This window comes from Phocoena phocoena, chromosome 15, assembly GCF_963924675.1.
Source record: "Phocoena phocoena chromosome 15, mPhoPho1.1, whole genome shotgun sequence".
In the NCBI taxonomy this organism is placed as follows: Eukaryota; Metazoa; Chordata; class Mammalia; order Artiodactyla; family Phocoenidae; genus Phocoena; species Phocoena phocoena.
The window spans coordinates 41,921,115-41,943,494 of record NC_089233.1 but is presented as its reverse complement, the minus strand read 5'-3'; the positions used below and the strand labels follow the sequence as shown (position 1 = coordinate 41,943,494).

Here is a 22,380-nt window from a genome sequence, read left to right as displayed (position 1 = left end):
TCCATTATCTTAAATCAAACGATACACCTGCCTTACTTCACCAAAGGCTGAATCTCCAAATAATCATGGCAAAAGACACAAACATTTAGTAAAGAGATTTAGGTCAAGAACTTGGAGATCAAAGGAGCTGCAATGACAGACGCAACCAAGGAATACGCAGAGACCATGGAATATGCAAAGCAGAGATGCACAAGGCCTCCGGCAGGAACTAGGCGGGACGTGCCGAAGAGGAGGGGTGTGGTGGCAGGGCGCAGAACAGCAAGGCTCCCACTAAGAAAATGCTTCGGAAAGCTTTTTTTTACATCCCCCAGGTTATTTTATATGCCTACTGCTTTGGCCTATAACAGGCACAAAGCATTTTTTAAACTGCGAACTAGATGGATCAATGACAATTTCTTTAAAAAAACCTTCATGGCAAATAGTCCGTATTACTTCTAGGTACATCACACCTCTTCCCACGTGAAGAGAAGAAAGACTTGAAACCCTGGTACTTGACTATCTCCTCTCTTAAGAAGAAATTCTGAGATATACAGAGAACAGACTGGAGATTACTGGTGGGGGGGTAGGGGGTGAGTGATACAGGTGACGGGGGTCAAAGGGTACAAACTTCCAGTTATAAAATCAGTAAGTCCTGGGGATGGAATGTACAGCACTGTGACTACAGTTAACACTGTGGTACCGCATATCTAATGTTGCTGAGAGCGTAAACCTTAGAAGTTCTCATTACAAGAAAAACAATTGTAACTACATGTGGCGACGGAGATTAACGAGGCTGACTGCGCTGATCATTTTGCAACGTCTACAAACCGTGAACCATTACCTCGTGCACCTGACACGGATGTAACGTTACATGTCAACAGTACCTCAGTTAAAAAGTCCCATGGGAAGACTACATCTGTATTAACTTGGGGACAGTCACTGACTGATACTGAACAGATGAGGAAGAATAGGCAATGAGGTCACTTCCTGGTTCCTCCCCAACAAGCCCTTAGGACTCTAACTGAAACAAATTCAGAGGTCATTAGAGATCCTGCACTCAAAGGTAGATGCAAAAGGAAAGCATTCAAATGACTTCTTGGATATCTGCAGTTTGGGATCATCTACACTTCTATTAACTCTGCTAATAAAAAAATAAACAGGGAATTCTATCAGAGTTTTCTCAAAATGAAGAATAAAAATGCAATAAACGTATCACCAGGGAAAATGTTTAAAAGAAAAGAAAACCTCTGTATTTTGGAGTGAAATATTATCTGATGCAGAATATATACAGTAATTGCTCTACTATAAACTCCTTTTTCAAAATCAGAGTTCATTCTGGATACATGGGTTTAAAATTAATCATCAGGCCATGAATCATATTGCCATAAAGGAAACCATTCTCTTCTGCTTATGAACAACAAAACACACACATATGCAGATGCATGCCTCAGTACCTCCGTGCAATGGTGTGTTTACTTGCATAAATATTTAAAGTCAGACCTTTGAATTTATAATGAAGTAGCACACCACTTTACAAAATAAGGTACTAGTAAATTTAGATGTACGACAAATAAGAACTCTGTTCAGAATACTAATTGCTGCTATTGATATTCTAAAACTAAAATAAGTAATGACATTTAGATTTCACCTAAACAGACCTAACATATGTGCAGAAATCTTAACAGATCTTAATGAAACTTTACTGCTAAAATTTTTAATGATCAGATGGGCTCTGTAACTGAGGCACAAGCAAGCTTCTTGTCCAGCACTGTTTTTTTTCCTGCTCTTATTACAGTATAATGATACATTCAATTATTACAGGAAAGAAAAGAGGGAAATCAGAAACATCTGTAGTTGGCCATATAATGACTGGTGTTCCCCACAGGGGCTGACCTTTTCACACAGACGCAGGTGCTGAAAGGCTCATGGGGGGGTGGGACACTCACACGTGTAAACATGTAACAATTTTGAAGGACTCAGCAGACAGGGTTATTTTCTACCTTCCTTTATGTTAACCTAAGCTCACACCTCATGCTCTCAGGATTGATCCCTTGCTACAGCACGTGGTAGTGGAATGCACTTGCTCTTCGCAGAGTCCACAGCCACCAACCTGAAATGTTCTGGTTACATAAGGAAGTTGAATCTGAGGCCCTCAGGCAGCCACGACCTCACCTGTGACTGGCATCCTCGCTGCCACGCTTTCTTCTGCGCTCTCGTCTCCGCAGCCACTGGAAACTTCTAAAAATCAAACATATGATAATAAAAATGTATTTCAAGGTTATATGGATGGAATAGGCCTTTGTCTGTTTGGTTTTTTAACTGCCATTCCTTTTATTTGCATTGCCTTCCCGTCTTCTTTTCTTGGTCAGTTTATCTCATCTGAAATACACTATTACTAAAGGAAACCTATTCGAAAGCTAAGGTATCTCTATGTTGCTTTCATGCAAAATAATTTAACCTTACATCTATCAGACTTGTGTGGGGCTTAACATAAGTGGGCCTCAGGTCCTGTGCACATTATCAACTTCTGACAATATCCTGAGCAACTCACAGCTGTCTTGGAAATGCCATTATAGCAGTTTACTGGCACGTCTTAACAGTAACACTAAAATAATCACAATTTCTAGATACTAAAAATTGCTTATTAAATTTTGGGGTCATAAATTCATTGATTCTTAATCATCTGTTTAGACTTTTATAAGGTTCTATTATAATTAAAAAGAATGTTTAATAATTTTGAGTAAATTCTATTAGGTGATATCAAAAACTTCAGTTCTTTACGGTATCATTTCAATGGAATCGTCTTCATCTTTGTGGGATGATCAAAAAGTATATATTATCAATTGTTAATTTTGTTAAGATTTCATAACTTACAAAAACATATTTTATTGGAAATTTGGCAGAACTGCAGACCTACGATTAGGTTTCCCAGTCTTGAAACACCTATTTCTGGAAGGTGGTATAAAACAAGTAACATGTCATGTATATTGAATCACAGGGATTCCTTAGAAGCTTTATTTTATGGGCACACTTTGAGAAAGAGGGTGTCACATTGATTCTGAACGCAGTTTCGCTGTGGACAGACCCTTAACAATAGCTACCTCGTTCCCTTGTAGGAACACTGCTGAGCCACAGAGCAGGCTTTCCGTTCTTCATTCCACTGTTGTCATTCAGAGTGGATGGCAAGCTGCAAGATGATTCACTGCTGTGAACAGCCGACCTATCCTTATGCTCTCCTGTGAGGCCTTTTTTCAATAATGCTGTTGCCTACGGTGCATAAAAGAAAGCACAAAGAAATGAAAACAAGCCGTGGTGAGTCACATTCCCCTTGGTCTCAAAGACCCAGCCTTCAAATGTTATTTTAGGTTAAGCTTTACTTAGGATTTAATTTGTCTCCTGACATTTAACTGAAATTAAAATGTCTTCAAGATAAAATAACACCTGATTATTTTCCAGCGTAATTTAATTCTTTACAACAACTTACACTCACAAGAAGACATTTTTTGAGGACTGAATCTTATGTAATGCAATGTTTTTCTACTTGGGAAGTATGTATATGAGACGTGACCACCTCTGTTAACCTGGGTGGTTTACCCAAGATCTACTCTTTCACTGCACGAATCCTGTTTTTCAGGCACGTGAGGACAGAGTTGGTTTGGACTGAGAAGGAGACCTAGAAAAATGTGACCTTACGGTATCCCCATTCTTCAAGAAATGACCCCTGAACTTCCCCTCAATGGGAAGATTGTGGAAAAACTTGGGGGCGGAGGAGGATACACTAAAGCAAAAAGAGAGCCGACCTTATTGGAAATCATAACCTTCAACGAAGGATAAAGACACTCTGTACTTTGCCACTAAGCCTGCCGGGGAGCTTGAGGAAACTCAGCTGCCACATGGCCTATCTGCTTTCACAGGGCACTGAACTGTCGACATTGCCAGAAGTGTCCTGGGCAGGGAGGTGGGCAGGGATTTTACCACAGCCAATGTGAGAGGCAGAGAAAAAGTGGCACTTAATAGGATACGTTAATACTCATGCCAGTGCATTTCCAGGTCAGCACTCCTCCCCCAAGAAATAAAAATATACTGGTGACCAGAGCTGAACAACCATTGGTGCCGCTGTCCCGCTGCCAGAGCACAAGCCTCTCTCTCCCCCTACTCGGAAGTGGAAGCCTGCCCCGGCGGTGGGAGAGGAACACTAGGTGGTGGCACCGACCTCTCCCTGGTACCTGATGACAGTAGTAAACACGGGGCAGGGTCCGACCCACTGTGTGGGGAATGGACCTGAGACCCTCAAGGGAAGGGGGAGCTGGGCAGAGGCTCCCTGGTCATCTTCTGTGCAAGAGTGAAACGGTAACAATGCAAACATCTAGTGAACAAAGGGGAATATCATACTCTTTCTTTGTCATCAACGTGAAAGGATGTGAAGAATCGCCGAGGCCAAACCTTGAAGATTGAGCCTTATGAGTTTGGCCGAGGCCACGGTCATACGCCTTGACATCCCTGCAAGGCTCTTGCCTTCGGCCCGCCTTAGGACCAGCTGGCCTCCAGGACCCATGGCTTATCCGAGGGGCCAGAAGTGGACTGAAGGGGACTTAAGGAGTTCTAGTCTCCTTGGCCAAAAGACCTGGCGTCAAGTTAGCCTTGCAGCCGAGACCTGTCTGTCCAGTTCTTGTAACCAGGAGCTTTTCCTACATTTGTATAAAGTGGGCCTTGGATTTTACTCCAACTGGGATAACTCTGGAATGAACTGAACAGGAGCCCTGTTTCTGCCGACTGGCATTCAGGTGTACCATCCTCCCTTGAAGCTCGGGCCAGGGCTGGTTCCCATCACTGGCTGCCATAGTGCCCAGTCCCAGCTGCCCATGTAAACCACGGCACTGCACTTGCTTCTAGAATCTGTCCAGAAGGACAGAAGCTACCATCTCGCAACCATCAGGATGCTCTCTGGACCATCCTAGCATGTCTCATTTCAAGATCTCTGCCCATCCTGATCTAGTCTGTCTGTCCCCACAGAGAGTAAGCTCCTATTCTGTGCACCCAGTAATTCTGGATATATGGAAAGCATTTTAGGAGATGAACAAAAAGAATTGGCTTAATCTCTGTAGTTAAAACTATAATTTTCTTTTTCTGATATTTAAAATAATCCAAACTTTCTGAGAGTGCCTCAAGTATGTATTTCTTCCTCATATTATCTTATGCAATAGCTGTAACTAATAATTTCTTGGCATGACTTCACAATAGCCACTGTCTTAACCCACAGTTTAAGAATAAAGTTGTTAAAGTACTGTTGAGGCTTTCTACACTTTATACTGTAGAATTTGCAGACAATGGAGATTGTCCTAGATTTTCAATAACTCGGATTACTTCTCACTAGTCCCTCCGTGATGACACACAATCAACATCACTGTTTTGCACGTTCCTTTCATGTAAGAACTTCTTTTGCTTTAGCTGGGTTCCACCTGGGCTTCAAAAGAACACAGACTAAAGTGCTATAATGATACTGCAAACATCCTTCTAACAAGCCCTTGTAAGCTTGCTAAGAATACCACCAGTGTCACCAGCTCTATACTGAGCCTTCTTTTTGCACCATGGTGAGTAAGTGCAGGGCACACTGCAGGTTTTCATTTATTTCGTATATTTTATCCCATTTATCTTCACTACTTAATACTCATATCTCTAGGATTTCTCTTACTAATTCTAGAGATAACTTCTCAGAGATGAGTATTTTATATCTATAAGGGTTTTTGATGGATGGTCAAATTACAGCATGAGAATGGTTGGTTTGACTCTGCTGGACCATGAAGCCAACAGAGATGGCGGTAGATCTGCCCAGCGGGTCATCCACAGAGGAATTCACAAGTTAAGTCCCTAACAAGCAGGAAATAATGACAATATGGGACAGAAACAAAAGTCAGCCTGAGACAAGGAACGGTAGGAAGGTCCATTCAAAGGGCCCATCAAAAACAACTTATGCAGAGTCAGGAAAAACATCTGTGATACATTCTCAAGATGTACTGTTTGCAGATCTTTGAAAAGGTGCATTTCTAAGGAAGGCCCCAAACGGAAGGAGTTTGCAGTGTGACCGGCGAAAGAACTAAAGCGCAAAGAGTGAGCAAGCTGCCCTGCACGTCCCACCTGTGACTGAAGGGCTCTGCAAAGTGGGGCTCTCTACCTGAAAAATGCCACCAAAGATGGACCTTCTGATGGTGCTTATGAATGGCCCGTGCTTGGGTTCCAACTTATTTGTTAGGTAGTAAAGGCTCGCTCTCATCTCATACATTTGAAGCCCAGTGGTGGTGGTAGTGGTGGTGGTGCTGGAGACTGCCTCATCGTTCTTAGCAGTCTGCAGCCTAAGTCAACACCAATGAACTAGTCCCTCACTTTTCTAACCTTCCCAGGAGCCAGGAGAAAGCGCTCAGAAATTCAGCGCCAAGGCACACACTACTTACAGGATGACTGAGAGGGACACCTCCATATTTCAGATCTTATGAAAGAAAAACTGTCCTATGAGTTACGCTCAGCAGGACACCTAGGATTAATTGGCTCATTTTCTCAAAGTTCTGTCTAAATATGGATCTTGCTAGGCCTAGAACCCTAAGAGTCATCTAGGTTGACTCAATTTACATCTAGAAACTTATCAATTGTGAAATTCACAGGCATAAATAGATAAATGAAGATATTAATGGAAAAGGCTTTGTATCCAAACACCATTAAGAAAAATGAAAGGTGAAAATCAAACTGCTCAAAATATTGTAGCAAATAATACAAATTCATATATGAGTTCTTAAAAGTCAGTAAGGAAAAATATTACTAACCTAATAGAAAAATGAGCAAAGAACGTGAACTGGCAAATTACTAATATAAAAGAAGAAATACAGATGGCTAACAAATAGGTGGAAGAAAAGTGTGACCGCAATTTGACCTCCCTGGCACTTCTCAATTTGGTGCTCAAAAAAAAAAATTGATAGTATCCAGTTTCATAAAGAGCTCAGAGAAAGGATATTTTCATCCATTCCTGGTAAGTGATGACCCTTCCAGGGTGAGATCTGACAGTGCAGAGCAGAAGCCTGAGAGACGCACATACCCTTTGACCTAACAGATCTACATTTAGGAAATCATTCTCAGGAAACCGCATGGGAATCTGTAAAAACTGAACTGCTCAGATATTCTTTGAAACCTTTTTACTAGAGGATAAATTAAAAACAACTTAAAATGTTTAACACCAGGAGCCTGGTTAAAGAGACAGTGGAAGAGCCACACAGGGGTCTCTGTGCAGCCGTTAGAAAGGATGTAGAACACGCGACGGCATGAAAGGAAGTTCACCTGTGACAAGTGGGGACCATGGAGCCCGTGCACACAAACAGTATAACCCACGTTTGTCAATATGTTAAATATTAAAGACCATACATCGCAGTGTCAACAGGGTTCTATGTGGACAGTTGGATAACAGGCAATTTTCTTCTTTTTGTTTACCTTAATATTCCAAGTTTGGTTTTTTCCCTGTTACTTTTTTAAAGAAAACATATGCTAGCTCTAGAAGAATACGGTTTCTGCAACGGGTGCTACAAAGAGAAAATGAACGTGAAAGCACTTAATAAAATAAAATTACCTTCCATATGTAAACCAGTGCTGTTAATGCAGACACAGAAGAACAAGAGAATGAAACACCACAGATGTTGACAGCATGGATGTTTCCCCTCATACACAGATTAACTGACCCTTCCTCAAGAACCTTCCTCCTGCACACCGGAAGTAATTTTTCAGTGTTAGAGAAACGCGAGTATCATTACTTAAGTTTTATCTGAGTTATAGGAGAGGAAGGGGATTTCATCGATGTAGCACTGAAAAGAAAGGGGAAGTATTCATATGAGCCAGTGAACGAGTATTCAAGAGAGAAGAACAGAACACCAGTCCCTCATTTCAGGAGAGGGGCAGGGGTTTCTGTGGCCGTTCCCATCTGCTCTGCAAGTGACTCCGGCAGGCTGGGCTGCTTTGCCTGCAGAGGTCCCCCTGGGTGGAAGCAGGCTTCACTTGGGAGAAAAGCAGTATTAAGGTACTTTGTATTTTAATGAAGCACCCAACTCATTTTTTTTTTTTCACATAATTACAAATTTTCCTGATTTAAAAGCATGCAGCTCAATTATGTAATTGCCTAATAGGTTATGCGGGTGCTGTGGATCTTATCTGGTCTCAGGGGGACATAATCCAAATTTCAGCAGCTTTAATGATGTATTTACTCAGGAGACGGGTTGACTCCAGCTGACAGCAAGGGACCCACAGGTAAACATCATTTACATGTGGCTGTTTAATTAGCCATTTACCCAAGAGATCAAAGGAAGTATTTCTGAGCTTCATTAGACTCTTAACCAAGTGATGTCTAGTAGTGCTTCCTTAAATTTTGAAAATCTTCTACTTTTAAGATTTTATCTACAGAGAAACATTGAACCCATACTATTTACTAAATGTATATATTGTTCGAATACAGGAAAACAACTCAAAGACACTTGACTATGCTAATCATAAAACGATTTGTGAATCTAACAGTCCTAGAGCCCAGAAAAGCATTTTGTTCTCACGTCTGTAAGGCTTGCCCCTGCCCACATCATTCTGGTAACGTTAGTCTTTAGGGCCGTACATTTTTTCAGTCGCAACCTATTTGAGAAACTGATTGCTTGCTTCTATTTTTAAGGAAGGATTTTTTTTTTGGCCATGCCACAGCATGCGGGATCTTAGTTCCCCAACCAGGGATTGAACCCGTGCCCCCTGCAGTTGGAAGCATAGAGTCTTAACCACTGGACTGCCAGGGAAGTCCCTTAAGGATGGATTTTGTCATTCATTTATTAGTAATTTTTATGGCTGTCACTAAGATGATTTAAAAAGGAACAAGAAACCTACTAGGGGAGGAAGAATATCATTTGACTCATAAACTGTTAATTGGGAAGCCCCCTTCCCATTAATGATGGAGCTATTATTTGAAAAATTATGAGTGAACTGGTCGTCTGGAACTTGGAATATGTTTTCCTGATATAAACAACACCTTTAGAAAAAAAGACGATGAGATGGCAAATGGCAGGAGACCAATACTTATTTCACCCTTGACATGGCTGAGATTTGGGGTAGCCGCAGTGAACAAGAATGGAAAATGATGTCGTTACAAAACAGTACTAAATATGATGGATAATAAAACCTGAAAACAAAATCCTTTTTAGGATCTACATTTATCAATAGGTATGGAACGGATCTAAAAAGCACAGGTTCTGTTCCTCCTAAAGAATACTGTTCTTTCTCTAAGAACATTCACACAAATGGTACCATACCTCAAACAAAACAAAACAAAACTAAGGGTTATTTACTGAGTCACACGCAATGCAGTAAAATGAAAATGTGTGCAGGAAGGATGCACACAAGGTTACCTTTGAAAAGGGCAGGAACTGTGAGGGGTGCCCAGGGGCTCTATCTATACCTGCAATAATTTACTCCAGAAGGAGGGAACAGGGGAGGAAGGAGGCGAGGAGGGAGAGCAGAGAAAGGGCAGGGGGAGGGAAGGAGGAGGAGGAGGGCGAGGGAGTCCGAAACAACATGGTGCAGGGGTAACACATGTGCAAGTGTGGGTCAATGGCGTCACTGTATCACTCCATGTACGTATGTTTGAAATGCTTAAAAAAAAAAAGTCCTTTTACTCTCTTTTAATTAAGGGGGCAGGAAAGGGGGGTTTGGGAAGGCTGGAGGGTGATGCAGAGGCTCTGGACTGCATGGCAGCACAGGCTGTGGCTTTGGGACAGAAGGGAAAGGTTTGCCTCCAGAGGGGGCACATGCGGAATCCTGAACACTGTGCATAATAAAAATAAAAACTGTAAAATGATCAAAAAGCCTGAGAACACTGTATTATGTATAAGGATAAAAAAACATACTTGGAAGGAATTCCCTGGCAGTCCAGTGGTTGGGACTCTGCACTCTCACTGCCGAGGGCCTGGGTTCAATCCCTGGTTGGGGAACTAAAATCCCACAAGCCACGCAGCACGGCCAAGAAAAAAAAAAAAAAGAAAGAAAAAACATACTTGGAAACAAGACAAACAAGACATTAAGCTCAGGAGAAGAAAGGCCATGTCTATGGGGCGGCCGCTCTGGACCTGGTCTTCCACCCCCCACCCCGCACTCCCCATGTTTCCCCAGGAACGGGCTCCATCAGCTCATGTCCAGCATCTCACGCTCTCCCTAGTGACAGGTCATCAGTCAGCCCCCAACTGTCCTGGCTGAGCCATGGCAGGGTTCGTCCTTGGCCGTCCCCCTCCCATCCATGCAGGCTAAATTCCCTGAGGCCCTGCAGACCCTCCTGCAGCCTGGCTCAAGGGGCTCCACGGCTTTCCAAACTCTGCTGAACCCGTGAACACCGGCTCCCGAGCTGGGCCAGACCCTGCACGGTGGGCGGTGATCCCTAGAGCTTCTCATCCCCGTCCCCAGATGCAGTCCACTCCCCAGCCACAGAGAACAGCTCCGTTTCCTGGAAAAGTGTGGGCTTTCTTGGTCTGTTCTTGGGCTCCTAACAGCCCTTGCCCATCGCCCCGCCCTCTGAGCCCGTCAAAATCCTGCCTGTCTTTTAAGGGTCACCTCGCACACCCCTCGGCTCCCGCCCTGTTTCTCCAGATGGCCTGGCTCCCTTTCCTGAGGGTCCATACCCTCTGCCGTGTTCTTACTGCAGGCATCCCATTATGCCATTCCCCTGAAGGAGGGACCACGTGGGATTTCTCTCTTTCCCTCCAGTGGATCTGGGCTGCTGCCTAATCCACAGAAGTGGATTAGTACATATTTGCGGAGTTGACATAAACGACCATACAGTATTTTTAAAGGATGGAGCGGAGAAAGAAAACCAGAATTCTACAAGATGCTCCTGAATTCCCTGGGCAAATGCTGTGGTAGCTATGTTTAATTAGGTTACCTCCAGGACCTGGGTTAACTTTATGTAAGGACTTGAGATGCCTACATATAACACTGTGCAAAAGGCCTGAGATCAGACAGTTCAACCAACCAACCAAACAACCAACCAACCAACCAACCACAAAACCTCACTTACAACTTATCATTTTTTTCAAATATGTTAATCATTGTTAAGAACGTAACTATTTCCTCAAATGACTAACTTGTACATGTTGAAACTTATTTAAAAAAATAAAAATTACTAACCCTTGTCCTCTGGTCCACGTTTTTGACTGGGAAAACTTCAGACTGCTTCGCGACCACCTCTTCTTGGATAGAATTATCATGTCTTTTCAAGGTGGTAACACACTGGCCCGATGGTGTCCTCCATAAACCTGAGGCTGGTGCTTGTTCAAACCTATGAAACAGAAACAGGAGACCCATTAGACGTGTGCCGCGCTGGGTGACTTACGAATCTCCCACATAGTTAAAGGCCCCCATAATCAAGCTAGTATTAGACAGTTTATCCAGAAAAGTCTGGAACCTAATATATTCTGGGCTAAGGGAATTTCCAGAGTCCAGTACTTAGATGCAGTACTAAAAGGAACCAGGCCCACTTAGGAAAATGCGTTATATTCCAGGTCTGGGGCAGGAAATGCACCAGATGAGCCTGGAGCACCTTGTCGTTCCAGGAAGTAAGGAAGTTCTCAGACTTCTGAGCTGTGTGCAAAGGCCTTGAGGGTTCTCTTGACGGGGCTTCCACTGGCCAAGGACAGGACAGTTTGAGAACCAAAAGGATAATGACTACCGCAGACTGATACACAGCAAATATATAAAAATACATGAGTTCGTTTGAAAAATAAGTAAATAAAATTTTAAAAATAATAAAAACCTTTGGATTCACAGGCCACAACACAGATGAATCTACAGACATTCTGCTAAGTGATATAAGCCAGTCACAGAAAGGCAGATACGGTATGATCCCACTTACATACGATGCTGAGGGTAGTCAAATTCACAGAGACAGAGTAGTGTGGTGACTGCCGAGGGCTGGGGGAGGGAGGAATAGGGACTAGTTTAGCGGGCCCAGAGCTCCAGTTTTGTGAGATGACGCAGTTCTAGAGATCTGCTGCACGCCAATGTGAATGTACTTAACACTACTGAACTGTACACTTAAAATGGTTACGATGGTAAACTTTATGTTCATGTGTGTTTTCACCACAAAAATACAAACAACCCAACCTCTGGATGCTGCTAGGGCAACAACTCATTATTCTGGAAACTGGTTAAGTAAAGGGATAGAATCAAGCATTTACCCTGCCTCTGTGGTTGAAAAAAAAATTTCAGAGTTACCAAGTAGTTGATGGGAAAAGTTTTTCCAACTAATAAATGCAGAAGAAAGAACTGAGTTAGAAAAGTCACCATTTTCTAAGTCCAAGTGAATGAAATGCATCTAGGAAAGGATCCTAACTTTGAGAAAATTGCGTAATGGAAGCTTTATATCAGAGGCACCCGTCTGCCAACGCTCGAGCCCACGGCCCAGCCTTGGCAGCACAAACGGTGGGACGAGTAGACACCTGCTGCCTTAGGAGGTGGAGTAAGAAGGACCAGCACTGCCTTGGATGTCATTCTGCCAGAATAACCCGCCTGGAATGTAATCCTGGACCCAGGTCCAACCATCAGTTTACAGGGAAATCATTTGGATCCTGATTCAAACACAGCAAATACAGACAGACTTTTTTAGAGAAAGCCAAAGCAAACTGACAAGGACTAGGTAATAAAGAATCTTCTTAAATGGTAATGTATTTAATCCTTGTACGTTAGAGATGTAAGTATTTGTGAGAGAAAAATGTTGTCTGTTTTAAACTACTCAAGAAAAAAGTGTGGGTGAGGGAAGGAGATAAAATAAGACTGACAAAATGTTGACAACTGTGGATCTGGGTGAGGGTACATGGGATTTCATTATACTCATATCTGCTTTTGTGGATGTTTAAAAATTTCAAAGTATAAGCTAAAAAACAGTGTACTAATATCTGCAACTTACTTGGAAATGCAGACAAATAACAGATTGGAACTGATGGATGGATGGATGGGAAATGGAGAGAGACAGATTTGGGAGTGTAATAAAATGTCAATGGTAGAATCTGGGTGGTGGGTATGTGGGTATACAGTTCTTTTTACTTTTCTGTATGTTTGGAAATTTTCATAATAAAATGTGAAAAAAGTTAGTCTAGGTACAATCCAGAACCTTTTAAAATAAATCTTAATTGTTATAACCTTTGCCTGACCTAACCCTAGTTTTTCCCAAGACTTGATTATAAAGTGGGATGATGCATCATTGGAATCTTGGAACTTATTTAAACACTTCCCCAAATGATTCCAAGGTTCCAGGCTGGTTTGGTAGAAAGCTCCTTTAGCAACTTGCCTCTCCTGGTGATGTCTAGATCCCAGTGACGTCATAAAGCCCCCAGTTCCTCTTTTCTGTTCTGTTCTATGTGAATGGAGCAACCTTTGAATCTGTACTTGGGTTTGCAATAGATTTATTTCCCTCCTAGGAAAATGCGCTCACAGGCCATCAGCAAACCCTAGTCCAGTCAGCAGGTATATTTCTCATAATGAGTAAATCAATTGTGTTTTTAGCCTGAAAGAATGTTTAGTTAGGATGAATTAAATTTGAAAACAAGTTTAATGAGGATGAGTTAAACTAGTTAAGTTAGTTGGGATGGAATGAATTATCAGAGACCAGTCTCTCTGGTGACTGATACACATGATTTCTGCAGAAGCAAAGCCAAGGCAAGACTCGGGTTACTAACACCTCTGCCAACTGTAACCATCCTTTGGGTCCTGGAGTGAAAGAAGTAGCTAAGGTTTCCTATAATTATTATACCTGCTTCACAAAAGAACGAAACCTATGGGGTCAAAAAGCAAATAAGCTTCTGGAGGAGATCGAGCACTAGAACCTGTGACTTCTGAACAGCTAAACCAACACCTGGCAACAAGGAGGGCTGGGGCCATGGCTGGCCTTGTGTGGAGTCCCGTCCCTGGTTCCTCACAAACATACAGAATCAGAACATCTACATAGTGGTACAAAGGACTTAAGTTTTTTCCTCTTTTGTCCACTTCACTTCGGAAACTTTACAGTATCAATGTCACACGGAAAAAACAAAGTGTGACGTCAGCTAAATTATATACTCCTCTAATTAAAGATAAGTAAAGCAATAGACTCTAAATAGTCTATAATTAATTTCATATACTTGGAATGGTTTCCAATGAGAAAACTGCAATTTAAGCAAATGTACCAGCATTTCCTAACTACAAATGATTTACAACAGATTGGTAATTTGACAAAAGTTTTTTTTTTTTTTTTTTTTTTTTATGCGTTACGCGGGCCTCTCACTGTTGTGGCCTCTCCCGTTGCGGAGGACAGGCTCCGGACGCGCAGGCTCAGCGGCCATGGCTCACGGGCCCAGCCGCTCCGCGGCATGTGGGATCCTCCCAGACCGGGGCACGAACCCGTGTCCCCTGCATCGGCAGGCGGACTCTCAACCACTGCGCCACCAGGGAAGCCCTTGACAAAAGTTTTAAATGCAGACAAAGTAATAAGTACCTTGAATTTTATTCTGAGCATAAGCAGAATAAGATAAAGAGATTTCTACATACTATACTCCAAACACTATAAAGCTGACTCAATTGTTCAGCATTAGCTTGAGAGTACAATTGGGTGACTCCGCCTGAAAGTAGCCACTGACAGAGACAATTAATTGCACCTGGACAAACATAAACTCATGGGTGGTCTCATCACGGTTTTCATATAAGATAAAGTGCTTAAGTAATCACTTTTGTGTTAAAATATATTCTCCAGGAGGCAACATGAACAAAGTTTTAAAATCAACTGCCCCAAGTGACATGAATCATATTTTAAAAACTCATAATTGTCTAAAATAATGACTTGGTCCTCCACCTAATAATAGTAAACCTTTCGTATGAAGGACTTTCAACATTTAATCCTTGATATAACAAAAATTAATAATAATGATGATAGGAATGGTTTTTCATTTTTAAGATGCTTCATCCTGTGATAGAGAATTCAGAAATCTCCACACTATCTTTCAGAGTATGCTATGGGGCAGGTGTCCCATTTTCCAGATGGGATTAAAGCAAAGAGACAGATGTCGCCTGCAGGTTTGGTCAGGGGCTCAAGCAGGGCCACGACCACACCAAACACGGCTCTATTCACAGGCCTGCAGGAGTCCATAAGCTGTCAGAGCCTTCCCATTCTGCCCGGCTTAGAATTCTGTGACATCAATGTCATTAACAATTAAGGAACAAAAGTATCATTCTCTCCAAGTCTGTGTTTCCGGAATGACCAAGCTGACTGTTTCAGTCCAAGGGATATCACAAGGCAGAAGGGAATACTTCACTTCGGGGAATACCTAGCAACAGCTCCTGGGTGCTAAGGGGCACAGGAGGTGGGAGCACACAGAGGGCAGGGGGAGCGTGACGCCGGGATTAAAGCCTGTGAGACTATTGTAAATAGTGCCGCAATGAACACTGGGGTGCATGTGTCTTTTTGAATTATGGTTTTCCCTGGGTATATGCCCAGGAGTGGGATTGCTGGGTCATACGATACTTCTATTTTTAGTTTGTTAAGGAACCTCCATACTGTTCTCCATAGTGGCTGTATCAATTTACATTCCCACCAACAGTACAAGAGGGTTCCGTTTTCTCCACACCCTCTCCAGCATTTATTATTTGTAGATTTTTTGATGATGGTTATTCTGACCAGTGTGAGGTGATACCTCATTGTAGTTTTGATTTGCATTTCTCTAATAATTAATAAAGACGTTGAGCATCTTTTCATATGCCTCTTGGCCATCTGTATGTCTTCTTTGGAGAAACATCTGTTTAGGTCTTCTGCCCATTTTCTGACTGGGTTGTTTGTTTTTTTGATACTGAGCTGCATGAGCTGTTTATATATTTTGGAGATTAATCCTTTGTCCGTTGATTCATTTGCAAATATCTCCTCCCACCATTCTGAGGGTTGTGTTTCGTCTTGTTTATGGTTTCCTTTGCTGTGCAAAAGGTCTGAAGTTTCATTAGGTCCCATTTGTTTATTTTTGTTTTTATTTCCATTTCTCTAGGAGGTGGGTCAAAAAGGATCTTGCTGTGATTTATGTCATGGAGTGTTCTCCCTATGTTTTCCTCTACGAGTTTTACAGTGCCCCATCTTACATTCAGGTCTTTAATCCATTTTGATGGATAAAGAAGATGTGGTACATATATACAATGGAATATTACTCAGCCATAAAAAGGAATGAAATGGGGTCATTTGTAGAGATGTGGATGGACCTAGAGACTGCCATACAGAGTACAGTAAGTCAGAAGGAGAAAAACAAATATCGCATATTAACGGATACATGTGGAATCTAGAAAAATGATACAGATGAACCAGTGTGCAAGGCAGAAACAGAAACAGATGTAGGGAACAAACGTATGTACACCAAGGGGGGAAGGGGAGGTGGGATGAACTGGGAGGTTGGGATTAACATATATACACTAATGTGTAAGGAATGGACAGCTAATGAGGGCCTGCTGTATGGCACAGGGAATGCTACTTCACTTTGCTGTGCAGTAGAAACTAACATTGTAAAACAACTATACCCCAATTAAAAATAGTAAAATAAAATATAAGGAGCATAAAAAAAATAAAGAAATAAAGCCTGTGAGAAATGACTGGCAGCTAAGACCTGACTGCTTGTCTCTCAAAGGTCAGGTAGACACCTGGGCCTTTTTCCGAGGCTAGAGAGGGAGCCAGTGACAATCAGTGTGCACTGAACAGCATCCTCAGTCACGACACGGGGTAATTCTAATTGTAACAGAACACAACAGTGACATTATAATGGAACCATTCCTGACTTCTTTATCTGGCTTTAAAAAATGATTGTGGCAAAGAAACAGTTCTGAAGGCTCCAGATATTAATTTTAAACTTTGTGTTGGTCATAAAGAAGGATCATTTCTTCTGGAAGGCTGATTTATACATAACTGTAGATCAACAGTCATGTAAAAATGCGACTTCTCATAATGGAAACCAATGCTCTATTTATGCATGTTGAGAAACTATAACAAACATTGGTGTAGTTGATGGAGATATCATATCTTATCACCCACAGTCACAGTTTGGCAGCCCAGGTTAAGAGAGTCACACGATGAATCATTTAGTCTAACAACTCAGTTTGCAAAGAGAATTATAAATGCATAATATGCTTTTTATGCGACATACCACAACTGTGGTTTATGCCAAATAGTATATCAACAGACACACAAGGCAGTGAGAAAGAAGCCGGGCTCCAGCTGAAGAGCCTTACAGTACACAATCACCAAATGACCAGACTCCTCCTCCCCAGCCAGCTTCTTTCACACCCCTGTAAAGGGTATTTTAAAGACTGCCTTTTGTCACTTCATATGATAAAAAACATGGAAGAGGATTTTCGTGCACTGCCCTTTACTGCTGTTAAGTTGAAAAGCTACTGATCCAGGATGGTCATGTCTAGCATTCTCTGTAGTCTGGAGATCACAGCATGATGCAGAAGGGAATGTAAACACATTCAGGACTTGTGAACCTCACCTTGTGGTCTGTGGAATGGAGCCCTGAGATTAGCCAAGTTTTCCTGTAACAAGGTCCTTTTAGAGGCCATTACCCTGACTTCTCCTCACACCCTGATGGGACCCAATACACACTGGATTTATGCTGAATTCTACTCCGAAAATCATGTTATCCTTCCTGTTTATATCATTACATAAAAGTGCCTGTGTGGCATGTAGAAGGGAGAGAAGACGAGGCCGGATGTTAGACAACCAGACCCGAAGCCCCTCTGGCTCTCCTGGCCAGTCAAGGCCCTTTCAGATGGCTGACCACACCTGAGCCGTCATTTGTTCTCTGCTGCAAAAAGGTGGGGACCTACTTCATAAAGAGGAAACATAGTCAGTCCCTAGAATACAAATCGGGGTTAGGACACTGGTAACATTCACATACCATGAATCAAGCACCTACCAGGGGCCAGCACTGGACAAACTATTACACATACTACACAACTGTAATTTTGCGAATTCAATTAAGAAGCCCAGATGCCACGAAGCTTCTGAGGCCATGCATGAGAAGACACCTAGAGTGCCGAGAAGGTGGGTGGAAGGATCGATTTCTATCTGATTTAGGAAGGACGTACAAGAATCATGGTTCGTATGCACCAACCACCCTGCAAATGATTAACCCCCACTCGCTCACCCCAGCTTTCTAGCCATTTAAGGCACATCCTCCGAGCGCTGCTCTCGAACTTGAGGAAGCAGAGTTTAACACTCATTCAAACCCTGCATGGCTGGGCCCCACCTCCAGACTCCTGATTCAGTGGATCTGGGGTGGGACCCAAGAACGTGCATTTCTAACAAGCTCCCAGGGCTTGTCGATGCTGTTGGTGCAGGAACGTACTTAGGGGTCTGTATCACTAGCATGACCTTGGAAATTTAGGAACCTATCTGGGGTTTGGACCTGCTAAGGACATCCCTCTAGATGGTGGCTTTGCTGGATAACCTGGGCGTTCACCAAGGTACGCTAACATGTCAGACAAAGCCTACCCACCTTCCCTCCCCCCAGGTAAGCCTAAAAATGTTGCTATGGGCTGGGGTTGAGTAGATAACATCCAATTAACAATGAAAAACAGATACATTCACAAAGAAGGAGATGGTGAAGCCACAGTTAAATTGATGCTGCAAGTGCCCAGCACAGTGCTGATCATGTGGACCAGTGTTTCGAGACCCTTATCTGGGAACAAGGGCCGACCCACCACAGCAGCAACTTGACGACAGTCACACCTGACTTGCTTTTCGTTGCTGCCACCCCCAGGGGAGAGTCTGGGGATCTGGTGAAGGACAGCTGCTTCACAGGCGTCAAGGTCTTTTCTCAGAATGTCACTGTGATTACACAGCCTATAAAATAAAACAGGTACTGCAGGAGATGTTTATTTAAGCACAGACGGCCAGCTTCTAGAATCTATGGTGGTTCCTCATGGTTTATTGAAATATATCTGTAATACAATCTAGACATAAAAACGCAGCAACCAGACTGTCTCTCGACAAAGATGTAAAACGGGGTGGTTTGAAAAACTTGTTTGTGTGTATGTGGCAGTTTTAAATCCATCAGAGGAAGTAGCTTTTAACCCTTTGAAGACTTTAATGATGTTCAGATCCACAGCTGTGCAATCTCATTCCACACGCCACCTGACTGATAGGAATGCCAGAGAATCTTAACAGCAGAAAAGGCTAATTTTACATTGTCAATCATAACAAAGTTAGAGCTCCTCAACTCACATGAAATTTACTTAAATTGTCACTGCTAAGAAACTGAAAACTGCTGGCTGAAGTACAGGTTACATCCTCTATTTCTGAATGTAGAAAAATGACTATTATTTCTCCATTCAGATTCCACTGCAACATTTTCTTTATTCTTAGTAAGAACAGGAAGGAGTGGAAAGAGGGATTTAGCCCTCATCATCAATTTGCAGTCCACGGGGGGACTGGTGGAGTGTTAACAATTTGGCCACTGTTTTAGGTTAGGTCTGTCATAGGGCCACAACAGCCTCCAAAGAGATTGGGTAGTAACTTCCTTTAAAAAAAAATGTCTGTTTGCATGATTCTAAAAAGCTATGGGAGAAGATATCAAAGACAAAACAGTATTTCTCCTTTAAAGGAACTGATCACATGTGTAGTTGGGAAGATTCAATACGTACCCCAAAAGGAAAATGAAGCAACTTATAAACCAATGTTCATTAGCAAAGTACTACTAATTTGTAATTAGTGCAAAGGTTGGTTAAGTTACTAGATCTATGCAATGGCCATGCGCCCAATGAGGCAAGGATGAAAAAGACCTGCTCCTCCTGTACACTGGAGGTATGGGCCCACCCCCACTCTGGAGCAGGTTTCCACCCTGGGCAGGAAATAGAAATGGGCCCCCAGATTCAAGCCCTGTTCTCGACTCCGGACCACCCTGTCGGCACTCCAGCTCCGTGCCAAGTCCCGAGCTCCTGTCTAAACGCTAAGCCTGGAGTCTTCATCCCTATGGGCCAGACCCTGTTGGGTCCTTCACTCCTGAGCTCTGCTGCCCCACACCTCCTGGACTCCTGGCCAGTGGGACTTACAGCACCTGTGGATACCTGCTTTTCCTAAGGCAAAATCTGGGTCCTGATTCTCCCTGGAAGGCTTTATCTTGTCGCCAACCAATTCACAGAATGAGACTGAGGCAGGAGATAGATGGGCCCCCCCCACAGGGTAAACAGCTGGAGTTTGTTCCCTGTGGATGATACTCCAAGATGAAAATAGCAGGACAATCAAGAGAAGAGGCTGGGCCCTGCCCAGATAAAAGACCACATACTTCTCATTCTCGAAGTCAAAGAGATCTGCCCAACTAGAAAGCTCCTTGGAGGTCAAAAGGGGAGTGATGCCAACCTACCCATAGGTCTCTTCGCTGGCATCCATCTTGGCTGAGAGATGCGCATGCACATGGCGGGACCCTGAGATATACCAAATATGGACTCAGAATCAGGCAAATCAAAATGACTGGCCAAAAGAAACCCGGAAGAAATGCCCCACATAAGTGATTCAAACTACCACAAGGGCACGACTCTCTCTCTGAGAGTCCACACGTACTGTACCATTTTTCCTCCTAATAAACACTTTACTTGTTTCACTACCTTCTGTCTTTGTGGGAATTCTTTTCTGCAAAGCTGAAGGGCCAGGGCCTTGTCACTGACCACTGGTCTAGTGGCTAGGATTCAGCACTCTCACTGCTGTGACCCGACCTCAATCTCTGGCTGGAAACCAAAACCCTGTTCAAGCCGCTGCAGGCTGAGGCCACCGGAGATCAAGACCTGCCCTTAAGAAGAGGAAGATAAGCCAATTTCAGAGCAGTAAAGGAGCGCACAAGGGGAAGACAATCAGGAAGTGGGAGCAGGACCTTCTGCCGGGCAGGATGCAGATGGAAGAGAGATGATAGCTGAAGCCAAGGAGCTACAAGGCAAAGGTGACGGGAAATGCCAGGGTGAGAGAGGTGTGGGGACCAGCAACGAGATGAGTCTGGCCAGGTGGTGGCTGCAGTTGGTGGTGACGGAATAGTAAAGGGGAATCAAATTCGGTATAAAACTCTGGTGAGGCAACAGAGATAAACCTTGTGGATTCTGGAGCCATGGCGGGTTTCCTGGCAGCTGTGCCTCGATGGGGTTGGTGAGGGACAGACTGGCCAGGGGACTGACCCTGTGCTCTGGGTGGCCGGGGAGGAGCGCGCAGGTGTGAGCGCTGTGCGGGAGGACCCAAGCACCCATGGCTGGTGGGCTGAGGATGCTAAAAGCTGGGGCACATGCCAACCTCAAATGGCCAGTCGCCCGAGGCTTCCACTGAGGAATGCGTCTCAGTGAGGCTCCATCTTTCCAGTTTTCGAGAAGCTGGAAATTCACAATTACTAGTTTTATTTTTATATGCCATCTCTCAAATTTTAAAATGGGGCAACTATTCAAAAGAAAGTTAAATACTGTGCTTGACAAACAGGGGCCCTCTGCAGGCTTGGGGTCTCCAGCTTACGATGCCTCTAGACACACTTCCCGACCAGGTGGTAAACCCCGAGCAAGGGCTGTGGCTTCCGCACCTCCTCCCAAACCCAAGTACAGCAGGGAACTCGGTAGACACTGGTTAATGCTGCTGTGCTAAGGAGAGGTGGGGGCAGCCTCCCTCCAGGGATGAGCACTTTATCTCTGCCATTCTCAGGAAAGATGAGAAGAGAAAGCTGATCAGCGGTTTGATTATTGTTATAAACCCCCTACAGACAATGCTCCCTGATGCCAGCATCCGTGCCCACCCCCGCAACCCGATACTACCACGGTGGGGCCAGTGCTCCATCACACGCCAAACGCCTTCGTTCTTTCCTAGTCTGATTGGTCCAAACATCAGGTCTGCTTAGACCAGCTCCCCCCACATCTGTCTGGGAGATTCTCCGACTGCCTCCTTCGCAGGGATCTTTCTCATCCCTGAATTCCTCTAGCACAATGCAGACAGCATCCTACTCTGTACTGCTCTCCAGTTATGCCCTGTCTGCCAAGTCTTCTCAACATGACCAGAAGCCTGTTGAGAACAGCAACTGGACTTGTGATTTCACAGGATGCTGAAGACACACTTAAAGACACTGTGTGTTGAATGACACGCCAAGATTTAAAAACAGATTAGGGAATTCATGACACGCCTGTTGTCACAGCCTGTTTTTACATGTTGGTGTCACACCAGTCTGGGGCTTCCAGGGCTCCGCAAGGAGTGATCAACAAGACAGTGATCAATTAGACGGCCGCAAGCACTGTCCCCATGGAGCTACGGCCGATGCCAGATTAACTCCGAACCTTGATGAGTTGGTCTGTGTTGAGATTTCTAGCAGTTATCTCCCCATGGGTAGACTT

General features: G+C 43.5%; 1 protein-coding gene across 1 annotated transcript in view; it reads right to left on the bottom strand.

The window, feature by feature from the left end:
- The window catches only part of KIZ (kizuna centrosomal protein), a 114,557-nt gene that overhangs the window by 25,192 nt on the left and 66,985 nt on the right, over positions 1 to 22,380 (bottom strand). Inside the window, exons 7-10 of the mRNA XM_065893253.1 lie at positions 18,761 to 18,874; positions 11,161 to 11,311; positions 3,081 to 3,246; positions 2,152 to 2,217 (exon numbers count right to left, since the gene is read on the bottom strand). Coding sequence (XP_065749325.1) covers positions 2,152 to 2,217; positions 3,081 to 3,246; positions 11,161 to 11,311; positions 18,761 to 18,874 — 497 coding nt within the window. The remainder of the gene's footprint in view (positions 1 to 2,151; positions 2,218 to 3,080; positions 3,247 to 11,160; positions 11,312 to 18,760; positions 18,875 to 22,380) is intronic.